Source organism: Eumetopias jubatus, unplaced genomic scaffold, assembly GCF_037043125.1.
Source record: "Eumetopias jubatus isolate StellerSeaLion01/CBP00866 unplaced genomic scaffold, mEumJub1_p1.0 scaffold_17, whole genome shotgun sequence".
NCBI classification, from domain to species: domain Eukaryota; kingdom Metazoa; phylum Chordata; class Mammalia; order Carnivora; family Otariidae; genus Eumetopias; species Eumetopias jubatus.
The window spans coordinates 26,638,508-26,654,139 of record NW_028274823.1 but is presented as its reverse complement, the minus strand read 5'-3'; the positions used below and the strand labels follow the sequence as shown (position 1 = coordinate 26,654,139).

Here is a 15,632-nt window from a genome sequence, read left to right as displayed (position 1 = left end):
TGAAGCCGCTCAGGTCTCACTTTGGGGGTCCTTGACTTCTGTCCACCTACATTCCCAGGAACAGGCTTGTCCTCGGTGCTGGGTACACATCAGATCCTCTCAGCTGTTGCTTGGCCCCAAGTTCAAAGGAACAATTAACAACCTGAATTCCCACAACCTACGACCACCGTGTTGGAAGGTGGGACAGAGAGTCGTCCTTCTGATGTTCCAGGGAGACCTGTGGTCATCTCACCCAGCCCACGTGTCTCCCCAACCTGCAGTGTCACCAGCTTCTTGCGGCGATCCTACCCGGGATGAGCCTGTTCTCACCTTCCCGCCACGTCCTCTGTAGAGGGCAGAGATCTCAGCTGTTGGACTCTAAGAAAATGACTTAACCTGTCAGTCTGTCACTTGAGCCACAAAATTTTTGAAGAGCCTTCTACCGCATGGGGTCATTTCCTGATTCTAATAAAATGATAACATATCACATGGCACTGGTGTTTACTGTTTACTGACTCTGAACTGCCTTCCAGACACATCTCTCTTTAGACCAATGAAATTACAGAGCCCTGGCAAAACCACACCTCCAAATCACTCGGTGTCTATGATCCCAGGCAGAGGGCTTGGATGAGCAGGCAGAGCCAGAGGTTGGTGGACCCCTCCATGGACACTTTACTCGAGGGACTTCTAGCCAAGACAGAAGGGGACACAGGCAGAGTCCCTGCTCTCAGTGGGCAAGGCTAGGCCCTGCAGGGTGGGGATGGTGCTAACTGGGGCTACTGCCTCAACAATTGGAGTGGAAATGCCTTAACACGCCCACCATGTCCCAAGGTCAGAGGCATAACAATTGGGTCTTTGTTAGAGAGTTCAAAAGCCTCACTCACCACTCCTTCCAAAGCCAGCTTACAGGATGCACAACACACCTCCCCTCCCCCACCTCAGCCGTCCAGCTTCCTGAACTGGGCAACCACTGTCGCAGGGATCCGCACTTTGGTCCTCTTGCTCTCTCCTCTCCACCTAGTTTCTCTGGTTAAACTGGCTGTACATGCCAGGCCCCCTGGTTTCTGCCAGCAACAGATAGTGTGGGTTTGCATGGCAGACCTAGCACTCCAGGATCCCGGTGCAAACATGCGCTGCTAGGCAGCTCTCTCCACCAAAAGTAAAGATACAAAAGTCCTGGAGAAGGAGAAAAGCTGTGTTTGGGGAGGCTCTCTCCACCTGACATCTAGGGCCCTAAAAGGGCTCCCAGCCATGGAGTTCAGACCTGGGAAGAAGGCTCAGGAAGGTCACTACTCCAGCTTCTGCTTCTAAGCAGCCACCAAATTATCTCCATTTTACAGAAGGATTAAGTGAGGCCCAGAGGGATTAAGGGACTTGCAGCCATCTAGCCAGTAGGTGGTGGGCAGGATCCAAATTCCAGGGACAGTAGCTCCCTCAGAGGCTGTGTGTGTCATACTGGGGAGTCACATAGCCATCAGGGAGTCCTCAGGAGCGGAGGTGTCTCTACGCTTTTTCCAGGCCCCCACTCTGTCAGGGCTCCCCCCGCTAGGTAGGACTTCCAAGTATTCCTAGAATCCTGGGTATGGGATGGGAAGGTAGAGGGAGGACGTCCCTGGAATCAGAGTCTCCGAGCATGCTGACTTCCTTTTGTGTGGGGTCTTTTCCATCCTGGCCAGTGGCTGGTACCCAGAACCATGGGGGTTATATAGCTGTGCTGGTGACACAAGGCAGGGGAGGTGGCAGGAGGGTCTCTAAGCCAGAACTCTACTTCTGAGCAGCCCTGACCTTATACAGAGAAGTGGGCACATGTCTCCCCTCGGAACGCGCTCCAAAACGTCTGCCTCAGCAGGTGCCTCCGACACCATCAAAGATCCCTTCCTTTGGGTCTGGAGGTGCTCAGGGTTTCCAGAGCCAGGCCCCTGTGACAATGCCAGCTTCCTAGAGGGTAGGCGGGGTGAGGGGTGGGGACGAGTAGGTAGGGGTGGTACTAGGACAAAGGCTGAAGGCAAAGGTGTGCAAGTAGCAGAGCAGTGTAGGTGCCTGGGGTGAAGGGCTCAGGCCTTAGGCTAGGGGTGCGGCTCTGCCAGGTGGGGACGGCCTTTGCCAACCACCTTGCCAATGACTCCAAGCACAAAGACAAAGCCTGACCTCTCTGAAAGGTCTGTCAGGACCCCAGACCCAGGAGGGCCAGGAGTCAGACCTATGTTGGCATCACAGCTCTGTTCTCAGGGAGCACAGCTCCTGAGCCTCCTGCAGCAGGAGCCTGAGCTCACCTTCCCCAGGAGGTCTGCTGGGATTTCCTCAGCACCTCTACAGCTACTTGCTGCCCACAGGCATAGGAATCAGGGGCCCAGGTATGTCCCTGTTCTGCTTTTGCCCTCAGAGGACTCATTTCCCCTCAGTCTGTCTGTGCCCCGGTTACTCTATCTATAGAATGGGTACAGTCATCCTTTGGTCTGTCCTTTCAGGGCTCAAAATATTGGAAGGGAAGGGAACTGAGCAGGACAGGAAAAGAAAACCAGGCCCCTCCCCTCTGGGAGTGTCCAAATACTGCCCAAAGAGGATCCCGTGCAAGGGACCTTCCCTTGCAGCTAACTGGAACCAAAACAAAACACCCCAGCAACCAATTCAAGCCCCAGCAGGATACAGGCAAACTGTTGATGGAGGTCTTGGCCCTGCACCCCAGACTGACCGATTCAGGCGCTCCTCCCTCCACGTGCAGAGATGCCTGCCGCACCTGTGGTCCCGGTGAGGACCGTGGAACCAGCAGCCCTTGAAGAGCCATGGGCAGGGCCCCAGACGAGACAAAGCCTCAGCTCCCAATGACAGGGCGGCTGTGGTAGGGCCCTCCCTGGCCCCCTTCTCCCCCTATCTGGGCCCTCTTCCCAGGTCCTGGCAGCCTTCAGCTCTGCAGGGGGCAGTCAGCTCACCACCCAGACACTAGCCAAATCCCACAGGCCTAGCCTTTCCTGAGACAACCCGTGGGGTGACGTCATGGCCAGCCTTCCCCACCAGTTAGTCGGCTTATCTCGCCCCTGCCCGGACCCTGGCTTGGAAGATGGCGCCAACAGGGGAAGCTGCCCTAAGGTGCCCCCTGAGCCGGGAGCCACCTTCCCTGTGGCCTCAGTGGGCACGGGGACCCCAAACAGGGGCTGGGCTGTTGTACCGGCTTCTGCCACCCTGGCCTTGCATGCACACAAGCCGGTTCATTTCCCTGGGGCTGGGGAGACATTCTTCCACCACCAGGCAAAATGCTGGCCTGCAGCCCAAACCAACAGGGGAAACTTCGGCCTCCTCAGCCCTCTCCCCCACCAGATGGAAATAGAGTACAGCTGCAGAGGTGGGGGAGGAGGTAGGGAACAAAACCAGCCAGACGTCCGGCCGTCTGTCCATCCCGGGAGCCAGGCCGGCCATCTGGGCACTCACCGCTCTCGTTCTTCTCGATGACATCCACCACCTCCCCGGCCTGGAGGCTCAGCTCCGAGTTCTCCTGCTTCTTATAGTTGGACACCACCACGTACTGTTCCAGGATCATGGGCTCGGCGTTGGTGTCGGCACCTGGCGAGGGCAGAAAGCATGCGGTGAGCCAGCGGCCGGCCATGGCCCCGCGGCCGGGGCGCCCCCTGTCCATCGGGGGAGGCTGCTCGGTCGCCAGCGCCGCTGCCGCTCCGAGGGGCCGCCCGCAGCCGGGGCTCGCAGCTCGCCGGGCCCCAAGGACAGGCCATATAGCAAGGCCCCACACCGGCCCGCTGCACGGCGGGGACCGGGGGACATGGGGAGCCGGGCCGGAGGGGGGGGGAGGGGGACAGCCGGGCCGAGCGGAGGCCCGGGAACCCGAGAGGAAGAGCCCGCCGCTGCGATGAGTCAGTCACAGCCCGGCACAAGCGAGCTGGAGGAGAGGCCTGGTGCGGACGTGGTCTCCCCAGACCCCTCGGCTGGCAGGGGCGCGACGGGAGGGCCGCCCATGAGGGCTGAGGCCGAGCGGAGGGGGGGGGGAGAGGGGGAGAGAGAGAGAGAGAGAGAGAGAGAGAAAGGCGAGGCAAGGAGGAGGGCTCGTGCCTCTCCTCCCTGCCTCTGTGAACCCAGAGAAAAGAGAGGCTGCGGTCCTCCCCTCGGGAGGGAGAGGGAGCGAGCAGCAGAGAAGTCTCCACAGCTCGGGCCCAGGCGAGAAGTCAAGAGGGTTTGAGGCCGCCAATCACTGGGGTTTACTCGCAACCCTTAAATAGAAACACATGAGACCCATCGAATGAGGAGCCAGGGGTGGAGGCAGGGGAGGGGGAGGAGGGCCGAGACTGTTTACTTGAAACCCAAGAAGAAAGTCCCAGCGCCAGCAGCCAGGCAAGCCCAGCCCGCCCCCCGCCAACTTTTCCTCAAGTTCGGCTCACCAAGGCGCTGCCACTGAGCCCAGGGGCCTGCTGCAGACAGACCAGCCCTAGCCCGGCTTCACTCCGGCTTGGTGGCTGCCCTCCGGCCACATGGAGACTGATTCAGTCTCCCTCTACCTTTTAGTGCTGGGCTTTGTGGTCAGGCTCTGGGAAGCCTCTGGCAGTTGAGCGGTCAAAAGGTGGGGCTCTGCAGAAGGAGGGCAGAAGGGCTGTAGGCTCCCAGAGGTGGGGACAAAACACCTAAGACAGGGCATGCCCTGCTAGGAGCTGAAAGGAACCACAAACCAGAGACCTATTGGTCACCTCCTACAGGAAGCCTTCCCAGACCACCCGCAGCCCAAAGGGAATTCCTACCACACTTTAACTATGTGTCTACCACCCTATACATCTGTCAATCTCCTGGAAGCCTAGGGGACCCACCACCTGCATGGCTATAGAAATGGCTGAGAGGGTCCCTAGGTTCCCTACAGCTCCCTTGGTGCTTTAGCCTACAGCCACATTCCTTACACGCCTGAGTCTAACTCGGCACATGGCCTGTGTCAGGCACGTACCCTGTCCCATTTTATCCTCACCACAACCTTTCTACCTTCCCATTTCACAAGAGGCAACTCAGGTGCCTGGGTGGCTCAGTTGGTTAAGCGACTGCCTTCGGCTCAGGTCATGATCCTGGAGTCCTGGGATCGAATCCCGCATCGGGCTCCCTGCTCAGCAGGGAGTCTGCCTCTCCGTCTGACCTTCTTCCCTCTCATGCTCTCTCTCTACCATTCTCTCTCTCAATAACTAAATAAAAATCTTTATTAAAAAAAAAAACTCAGAGGCCCAGAGAGGGCAAGAGGCTTGCCTCAGCTCACACAGCTGCTATGAAGAGAACCAAACTCACTCAGTGTTTTAGGTTCAAGCCCATCTCTCTTTCCATTAAAGAACTGCCCCTCAGATTTCTGTTTCCGGGCACCCATTCTTCCAGCACAGTGATCTTCAACTTGGCTCCACAGAATTGCCTGGGGGGCTCTGAAAGAATACCGAAGGCTGGGTCCCACCCCCAGAGGTCCGATTTAATTGGTCGGTATTTTTTGGACACTCCCTCCTCCCCCGTGGTTCCCAGGTGCAGCCAGGGGAGGGAGGCACCGCTTAGACCTCTGGGTCTTTCTGTGAGGAAGGCCCCATCCAACCCAGGGCAGGGAGCAACAGAAGGAAAGAAACCCACTGCCCCTGACGGTTTTCTCCCATGAGGGGTGGGCCCCACAGCCCCAGCTCAACCCTCTGGAGCCCCAGAAGGGACCCTGTCCCTGGCGAGCCCTGCCACATGGATCCGCACACGCACAGCCCCAGGCAGCCCCACCAAAGCCTGGATCGGATTTCAGGCAGAAATGCGACCAACAGCTGGGCAGCAGGGCCAGCCCACTCTGCACTCAGATGGGGCCAGCTTTTGCGCCTGCCCCTGCCGGCCCGACAGAGGCAGCACCGGGCATGGTGCTGACAGAGACTACCTCGCTGTACCCATGGGGGGACGGCAGTGCCTCGGTGGCCAAGAGCACCTCTTCAGTGAACCTAACACAAAAAGGCCCAGCCCCTGCCCTTTGAGATACAGGGGTTTCCTTTCAGTTTGTGGGAAAGGAAAACTCTGGCTACAAACAGAAAAGAGGAGCTCCCAGCGGGTCAGAGAGCTTCCAGACCCCAAGAGCCCAGATTATACTAACAATTAACAGCAGACCCTCAGGAGCTCACGCACAGTCAACACAATGCCAAGCACCTGACTGAGTCATTTTATTGTCTCGCTGGATCCTCACAACAAGCCTTTGTGGTAGGTTCTGTTATAGACCCATTTTATACATAGGCAGACTGAGGCTCATGAGGGTAAGCAGTTTTCCTAAGGTCACACAGCTGGGACTTGAACCCACACCCACCAATAGGGGGTCGCTCGTGTTCTGAACTTCTCTACTATATGCCACCTGCAGAGAGCCATTGATCCCTGGTTCCCAGAGGGACCCTGCCTCACCCTATCTTTGACCCAGCATACAGTTGGTATTTAATAAAGACTGGAGTGTGGGTTCCTTGTTGACCGTTGCTACATCTGTTGAGCAGACCACAGGGCCTATTAGGTAGTAGGCATTCAGTAAGTGTGTGCAAGATGAATGAATGAAATGAACAAATAGGTAGAGAGATGAATGGAGTGATTTAGTGGTTTGTTTCAGAAGTCACTAGAGCTAAACCAGGCAGGGCCTCACCTCTGACATTTGGGAAAACTGGACAACTGTGGAAGGGGGAAAGGCGAGACAGGGAAACAGAGGCACAGAAGAGCAAGGAGCGATGAGTTTGTGGCCAAAAGCTGCTAGAGAGGACAAGCTGGGGTGCTGGGGAGTGGAGAGACCTCAGCTTAATTTAATCCAAGCCAAGGGAATCTGAGGCAAAATTTCAGAGGGGAAAAAATCCCGCCCCACTGCCCTGGCCCCTGAGCCCCTTGGAAAATTGGCCTAAGCTTTCTGAAGACTGACATTTCAGAACACAGGTAGAAAAGAGAACATTCTCCAGGGATTCCAGAGCACAGAAGACAGGCAGTGGCACCTCCTGGAGGCTGCTCCAAAGGCTGTGGGACAGACAGACGGACACACAGACACTCGGCCCTCCTGGCTGCACTCCCCTCCCCCAGCACATGCAGGCTCCCAGCTCCCTCTCTCTGGCATCTGACTCTGAGGATGTTGCCTGCCCAGGGCTGCCCGGGCAGGCGGGCAGGCGTGCGAGGCGAGCAGGTATCCAGATGAGAAACCACTCGGCAGGCAGGCCGGTAGGTGATGTCATCCCACAGAGGCTGCTCTGGATCCCCTCCCAGCCAAGGCCTGGAAAATTGGGGGCTGGAGGAGTCAGCCCAAAGGAGGAGGAGGGGCAGGGGCAGTGGATGAAGGCTCCAGTCTTCAGACGGGAAGGGTTTGACAGAGGCACGGAGAAGGGGTGTACCCCTTCTAGAGAGGAGAGCCCCTCCCAGGTTGGAAGGGGACTTTGTAGCAGTCTTATCCAGGGATGGGCCCCTTATTACTCAGAGCCCCTGGCTGGATCTGCTAGGGTTCTGGCAGGTCCTTGGAGCCCTTCCCCACACCTGCATTCCTCCAACTACCACCTGGATGGACCCCTGGCTCCTGCCTGATTCTGCCTGCCAACTTAAACTTCGAAATGAGGTTTTTGCCAAGTCAGCCCCCTGCTCCAATACCTTCAATGGGTCCCTGTTGCCTACAGAATAAAGGCCAAATTCAAGCTCAGTCTTTCTGACAATCTGAGTTCCCCAAGTTCCCTGACATATAACCCCCCTGTTCCAGGCCACGTTCATGAGTCAACATATGTATTGAGGGCACCACGTGCCCACCACACTGTTCTATGTAGGTTCTTAACCTCCAAGCCTTTGCCTTAGCTGCTCCCCCTGCCTGGAATGCCTTCGCTTCTTCCACCAACCCCAGTTCTACCCAACCATCTCTGACCCTCCAGGAGCTGCCGGATTTTACTCTAGCCATGGTGCTCACTCTTGGCCTCTGCTGGATTTGTTTGTGGGGCACTCAGCCCTAGTCAGCCGCGTGCTTTAGAAAAGAGTCTCCCTGACGAGAGTACTTGCCCCAGGCCTGGTGCCATAGGACAGGGCACTGGCCTCAGCTGCCTGTGATTCAAGATGCAAAAGCAGAAGATTCAAGTCTGAGGGTCTGAGGTCCAGTCCTGCTTTGCCCTTACTAGCTCTGTGACCCTGGGGAGGACACTTAACCTCTCTGAGCTTCAGTTTCCTCATTTGTAAAGAGGTACAGTACCAGTACCTACCCTCAATGGGTTGTTCTGTGCATGGAACTAGGTGATAGGGTTAATGCCCTATGTAAACTGTAGACACTGTTTATAAAGCAAACAGGAAATGGGAGACATGGGGAGGAGCAGGAGGGGTTCAGGTTCCCCTGCAGCCTCAGAACAAGCAGGCAGCTCAAGGCAAGGGCCACAGGCGCCAGGAAAAGGGTGGCTGTGGCTGTGTCCCTGAAACATGCCTCTCTCAAACCGCACCTCCTGGCAGGCAGTAGATCCTTGCCAGCTGGAGAGCCAGATCAGAGCCCCCTGGGCCCACTCTGGGGAGGATGCCAGGCTAAGCAGCCCCAGGACTCTTATCTACGAGGATCCCCCACATCAGCCCCTTCCCTCTGAGTTTCCTGCCTCGTGCCCTCTCTGACATTCCAGGTGGGGAAACCAAGGCCCAGAGAGAGCTGGAGGCTTGCCCAAGACTCCAGCCCTGAACTCCTCCTCTGGCTGGTTTTCCCCGGCCCACACTGCTTCCCCTCAGCCTCTCACTCCAAACAGCTGGGCTCATCCTGAGAAGCCAAGCCCTGCGGTGGCCCCCGCCCCAGGCTCCCCACGTTCTCAAGGACCCCCCAAACCCTGGCATCCCACCAAAGGTCCCTCCAAGCCCCTCACAACTGGTTCCTCCTGGGCTGGACTTGGCCTGCCGGCTTCTCTACAGGCCTCCGGGCGGCCAGGCTATACGTTTCGTGAATAAAATGTATTGTTGTAGGCCAAGTGGGCTCTGGCTCACTGGCTCGTGGAGAGGGGAAAAAGGGATGGGAGCCCAGTGATTAGTCAGGCCCAGGCCCTAGTCACAGACAACACCAGAAGGATGACTGGAAGGAGCCTGGGACAGCAGAGGGGTCCTCCTGCCTGCTGCCTTTCTCCTCTGGCCCCCTCCCAGGACGTCCACCTCCTGTTCCCTGACCACAGCTGTGGTGGGGAGGGGCTGGCCCAGGCCCTCTGACCCTTCTGCCTTGTCCCCCAACTCCCCAGCCTGAATCTCTGCTCTCAGGTTTGGGCAGAATAGGGATGTGTGTGTGTTTTCACTCTCAGAAATGGAGGGGCTCCTAGAAGCCCCTTCTGGAAACCCACCCCTCTGTGTGCTACCGTCTCCCTATAGCAGCTGAGAGCCTTAGACAGCCTCAGTAAGACCAGAGGCTAAAGGAAAGCCCCTGACCCCTGGCCCAGCTCTGCCTCGACACAAGGCACAGGCCCGAGTCCCTCAGGCCCACCCTGGCCAGGCAGCCCAAAGCCTGGCAAGGCCGCCGAGGCAGAGGCAGCTCCAAGCTCTGGGGCACGGAGGCTGCGACATCAGTCACAGGATTCCCTGCCCTGCTGCAGCTCCCCGGTGAGGACCACTGGAAACCAGGCTGGGGAGGTGGCGGTGGCGGGAGGCGGGGGGTAGAGGTGGGGGGGAGGGGGTGTCTGGGACTTCAGCTCTCTGCCTCAAGTTAACTGCCTGAAGTGAGACTCACAGGGATGGCCCACCTCACAGGGATGGCCAGCTGAGCGATCGTACAAGATGACAGCTGCCTCATCACCTGAGCCGGGCTCCCTGGGAGGTGGCAGCGCACTGCTCAGGGAGGTTAAGTTCACACAGCCAGGACACGGCAGAGCCGGGGACAAACCCGCACGCTCTGGGTCCAGAGTGTATTTGTTTACACACTAGGCTATGTGCTCATCACCCATTGCAGGCTCCGAGGTTGGCCCTGAGGCCTAGAGAGGATTGGAAGGAGGGCAGTGAGTACAGCTAAGGGAAGGACAAGGGGGGACCCAGAAGCCGGGCTGGCATGCCGATGAAGGACCGCGACCCACCCCAGGCAAGAAGCTCCCACACGTGCATGCCCAGGACACACATGCTCACACATGCACTCGGGGCAGTACCTGTCACGTCCTTCTTGGGAGACTCAGCCCAACTGGAGAGCCACACTTCCGAGTCCCCCGAGAGTAAGCAGCAGCAGGAGAGAGAGGAGAGTCAGAGGAGGAGAGAGAACCGTTAGGCAGGCAGGAGGTCCACCAGGCAAGTGGCTGCAGGCGCCGCTTTGGGCTGGCGGCGGAAGGCGGGGGAGGGGAGGGGAGTGATTTCCTGGCCTTGGGCTGGCTGCTGGGCGTGGGCCCGAGTGATTACAGAGGCGCTGGGACACAGCCGGCTGGGATGGGGATAATGAGGTGTCTGCCGAAACACAGGAATCCTCTGGAGCACAGAGAAGCCTACACAATCCCTGCCTGGAACGGGGCCCATGGGTTATCACTGCCTGGAGGAAGCAGCCTGGACCTTTCTCTCTGGCCATGTGGGTGGGTGGCTGGCCCCACAGGGCCCGGTGGCTCTAAGGATCCTCACCAGGCCAGCAGGCTCAGCAGCATGGACCTGGAACCTCAAACATCAGGGTTGGAGAGCCCAAGGCCAGTCTCCAGTCGTGGGGCACCTCACCACTGGGCTCTGATGTCTTGTCCAGCCCTAGCCCCAGCCCTTACCCAATCAGGAAGACAGGTCAGGGTAGATTGGAAAGAAGCCTCACTTTGGACTCTCTAAAACACCCCGACTCCAACCCAGAGGGACAGGGACCTTTAGTGACCATCAGAGATGAGGGCTCTATCCCAGACTCAGACAGTCATGTCTGATCTGGGCCTCAGTTTCCTCATCTGTGAAATGAGGTTAGAAGTTGTCTTCCTGCCAAGAGGGAGGAGCGAAGTCAAAGAACCTAAAAGAACATACGATGGTGAGATGTGATAATAGTAATGTGATGAGGCAGAAAGCTCTCAGCTTAATCAGTGGGGTGAACAATTCTAGAATATCAGAGGATCAACATGTAATAAGCACTGACAGTATACCCACAGTATACAGAGACTCATTTACTGCCTCTGACAATCCCTTGAGGTGGATCTGCGTTTTTCACCCCATTTCACTGGAGGGGAAACCAGCCCAAGTTCCCACAAGCACAGAGTAGCAGGGTCAGAAACGGAATCAGGTCTGGAATCAGCCCCGGCGGGTGCTTTCTCTGCTGAATTTCTCATTGCCTCCAAAGGAGCACAGTGTTGGCTGTAGTGGGGACAATAAGAAGGAAAGGCTGAGATGCAAGTCTGAGAGGCACCCAGTGCTGGCCAGGAAAGCTGCCTGACCCAATGGCAGATAGCAAAGATAACCGTAATGGCAGCAAAAGTTTACGTAGCATTTACTGTACACCAAGCATCATGCTGAACACATACATGCGGTAATTCATTTGCTTTTCAGAATAAACCTGAAATGATAAGGTACTCCTTCCACTTCGTAGGTGAGGAAAATGAACCAGAGAGGTTAAGTAACTCACCTAAGGTCACACAGCTAGTACCATGCCCATCTCGTGCGGGGCCACAGACTTCAGGCGATCAGTGGATGCTACCCATCATTTAAAGCACCTGATTCTCCCTTGCTCAGCAAGTCACCTACCAGTTGCAGGCTGGCTCCCCACGCAGAACTGGGAAGCCCAGCCCTTCCAGCTCCCACTGTAGCCAGCGGAGAGAGGGTCTGGTAGAGGGGTTTAGCAAGGCCTCCGGAGTCTGACTGTGTGGATTCTCCCCTATGAGGGACCTCCTTAGCCTCCCTGAACCTGTTCCCTCACTTGTAAAAATGGAAATGAGACGATATACTTCCTTTCTAGGTAGCTACGAGGATTAATGAGGTAATATGCAGTAAGTGCTCTGCATAGTGCCTGGTATACAGTCAGTGCTCAATGACGGTTAGCCACCATCGGCAACATCTCCCATGAGCTTGGTTCAAACCAACCCTGGGGCTACCAGGAAAATCCTCCTCCTGGGGCTGCAAGGTTGAGAACCAGACAGTGTTTGATACCAGATGTGCCAAGAAAACGCAGATGCCTTCCTGTAGACAACCCCCAAACACCAGGTCAGCTGGGACTGGGGGTAGAGAGACCCTGGAGACTGCACCCAGAAACAAACATCCTATGGCCGGAGCCTCTCACCAGGACTTGCAGCCCGAAGCCTCCCTGGGCAGCAAGAGCTATGCTGGCCCAGTTTTCATGTCCTGGTAGGGCTGACACAAAGTGGACCTGCCCAGGCCCTCTGAGGCTTGAAGCTGGGGTGATAACTCCCTGCTGCTGTACCCCAAAGGTGGCCAAGTGGCCTGTCAGCCAGCAAGGCCATCCTAAGCACCCTGGGCAGGCCCACACCAGCTCTACCATCTGGCCCCACTCAGCCCTATGCAGACCGAGCTAAGAGGGTTCACATCTCTACCCATCTCTGCTGGCTTCGTTACTTTGCACACCGTCCATTTTGGTTTCTTTTGGGTTCTTCATAAGGAAGACTTTTGGAAAATGCTAACCTCTTTCAGTGAGCCAAGGGAAATTATTTGGCTTAGGCCTGGAGAACCGAGGAAGACTTACTTGTTCTGCTAGAACAGGGGTTAACAAACTTTTCCTGTAAAGGGCCAGAGTCACTAATTTTAGGCTTTGGGGGCCATGAGGTCTCTGTCAAGACTACTTACCTTTGCTGTTATGGTACAAAAGCAGCCCCTCATACTCTGTAGAGGAGTGAGGAGGCTGTATACCAATATTAACTTTACTTACAAAACTACATGGTGCGCTGGGCTTGGCCCATGAGCAGTGGCTTGCCATCATCTTCCATGCTAGAAGATGAGGGCTGTCAGAGCGGGGGAGCTGCTGTTTCCCTCAATGGGTGGATACCCCCAAATCCTAGGGGAGAGAGGTGGGGACCCTTGGCCCACCTAGACTAAAGGCTCACAAGGTCTATGCTGCTTGGAGGATTTTTTCAAGAATTATCTCGAATGGCCTGATGCCCTTCCAGGTCCTTGGGGTTTGGGAATTTGGGAGGGCCTATGGGGGGAGGGGTGTGGAGCAGGACAGGAAGAAATCCCTCGGCCTCTGGAAACAGAGCTCCACTGCTAAGTGTGGAACAACCCAAGCTCATGCCCACCCCCTGCACCCCCCATGAGCAGGCCTTCCCTTCACTCTCCAAAGGAAAATGGGAAGTGGACCAGAAACGAGCCTGTCTTTTTAAAAACATGATTTATTTCCCAGCCCCCTGGATCTGCAGAATTAATCCAGTTCCGCTGCTCCCACCCCAAATCTCTCCCCACGTTGGAGTGCCTTGTCTCCAGCCCACCCGAGCAAGGCCTCACCCAGGGTGGGAAGGACACCCCCACCCCCCGCCCCGCCTCCTTACAATGAACAGAGGAGGAGAGACCCTGGCTCACAAACCCCGGCCCTCCAGCCAGGAGGCAGACGAGGCTGCCGGCTGTGGGCTGGGAAAGCAGAGACAGAGGGACGGGATGAGGGAGCAAGGGACAGGCACAGCCAGGTGAGCAGCTGTGACCGAGACAACCCAACAGCTTCCTGCCCTCCAGCCATCTCCCCCACCTCCCCTGGTGACAGAACCAAGGGCGCTACAGGGCAGCGGCAGGGGCAGTGGAAGACCAGGGGCTCCAGACTGGGAATCTGCACAACTGGTTTTGCTAAAAACCAGCCTCTGTCACCTGGGGCAAGCGGCTCAACTTCTCCGAGCCTCAATGCTCAGGTCCGTAAAATCAAGCATTTGGGCCTAGCAACAGCCGAGGTCCTTGTGTGATGTTCTAGGCTCTCCCAGCAGAAACCTGCTAGTCTCCATAATGCAAGTACTCCACAGCTGAAATGAATCTTTCTAGAGAACTAAACCACCTTTCCAGGGAAAACCACTTAAACACATACTCAGTGTATGGAAACTCAAGTGAAAAAAAAAATTAAAGCAATTCATTCAAGATGCACAGAGGGCAGAGAACTGAGGCAAGAATTCTTTTAAAATCTTGCTTCTTGTGTTTACCCTACCACTCAGCTCCCTGATCCTGGGACACTTAGCCCTTTCTCTGGGCCTCTTTTCCTTCCGTACAGTGGGGATAAAAATACTTACCTCGTCTTCTTTGTAGAGTTGTTTTGAGAGTGCAATGGCCTAATGCCTGTGAAAGGTTCTGGACAGGGAGGAATGAGGACAGAGAGGGCGTGGGTGAGGGGGACAAGCTGGTGACTGCAGCAGTGTGTGAGGGGGAGGCAGGTGTGGAGACAAGCCCCTCCCTTGGCCCTCCCACGGCACTCCCCTCCCCCCTCCCACGGCACTCCCCTCCCTCCCACGGCACTCCCCTCCCCCCTCCCGCGGCACCCCCTCCCCCCCACGGCACTCCCCTCCCCCCCACGGCACTCCCCTCCTCCCTCCCACGGCACTCCCCTCCCCCCCCCCCCGGCACTCCCCTCCTCCCTCCCACGGCACTCCCTCCCCCTCCCTCCCACGGCACTCCCCTCCTCCCTCCCACGGCACTCCCCTCCTCCCTCCCACGGCACTCCCCTCCCTCCCACGGCACCCCCTCCCTCTCACGGCACTCCCCTCCCCCCCACGGCACTCCCCCCCTCCCTCCCACGGCACTCCCCTCCCTCCCACGGCACTCCCCTCCCTCCCACGGCACCCCCCTCCCTCCCACGGCACTCCCCTCCCTCGCAAGATCAGCCAGAATCCAGGCCCTGAGAAGACCAGGTGCCTGCAGCTCCTGGTCACATGCGGTGACCCGAGGATACTTCTAAGATGCTGAACCTGCTTCTTGTCAGGTCCAGGTGAATATGAGAAATCACTTAACAATCACACAGGTGCCCCGGCCTGGAAGGAACCCCCAAACAGGAGACACCCAAGTACTACCTGAAAACACACCTGGATAGAGCCAGGTTAGCAAAGGGACTGGGTCCTAATATGGTTTCTCTTAACCTTGAGTAACTCCACAGCAGTGAGAAGTGGGTTCAATTTGCCCAAATCTAGTCTCAAACCACGTTTCCAGGAATCCTTGCCTGGTGTAAAGCAAGTCCCACCCATTCAAACTAATAAATCCAGAGTGGGCTGTGAGCCCAGGTGGGAGAGACAGGGGAACAGCATGAACTCCTTGGAGAACAAAAGCTAACCAAGAGCTCAGGGGACCAGGGCAGGGTCACTCACCTCACTGGCCTCCACGGCCCAAGCCCCGAGGCCCCTGGGAGGGGAGGAGAAGCAGGGACCCCGCCAGGGGCCCCGAGTGGAATGAACACCCCCTGTCTTCTCCAGGTCCTTCCATGCTTCCAGATCTCCGTCTCCTTGAGCTCCCAAGACCTCCCCCTCCTTGGGAATGCCGTTGTTCTTCCCACTGTAGCCTTGAGATCTGCGGGAGCCTAGTCTTTCCTCCCCGTTTATACAACTAATCTTCGAGTTTCCTATAGGCCCCACGTTTCTTTTCCTTTTGGACGAAGCTGCTTGGCAGTAACAGGAGGTGCTTACTTGGCCAGGAGCGGAATATAACCCCTGTCGGAGGCACTATTGGGTCACAGGCATGAAGGAGCTCAGGTCTTTACAGCAGCCCTCCCGGGCTAACAGTCCTTTGCAAAGAATAGTTCCTTGACAAAGAAGAAGTAGTGTGGCCTACGTGATATGTTCACTTGAGGGGGCCTGAAATAGGTCTAGGAAAAG

At 56.9% G+C, this 15,632-nt stretch overlaps 1 protein-coding gene across 2 annotated transcripts in view; it reads right to left on the bottom strand.

Moving 5' to 3' along the window:
* SH3PXD2A (SH3 and PX domains 2A) overlaps positions 1-15,632 on the bottom strand; it is a 227,836-nt gene that overhangs the window by 46,254 nt on the left and 165,950 nt on the right. For both annotated transcript variants that reach the window (XM_028098787.2, XM_028098789.2), the window contains exons 7-8: positions 10,050-10,094; positions 3,406-3,537 (exon numbers count right to left, since the gene is read on the bottom strand). In XM_028098787.2, the coding sequence (XP_027954588.1) occupies positions 3,406-3,537; positions 10,050-10,094 (177 nt within the window). The remainder of the gene's footprint in view (positions 1-3,405; positions 3,538-10,049; positions 10,095-15,632) is intronic.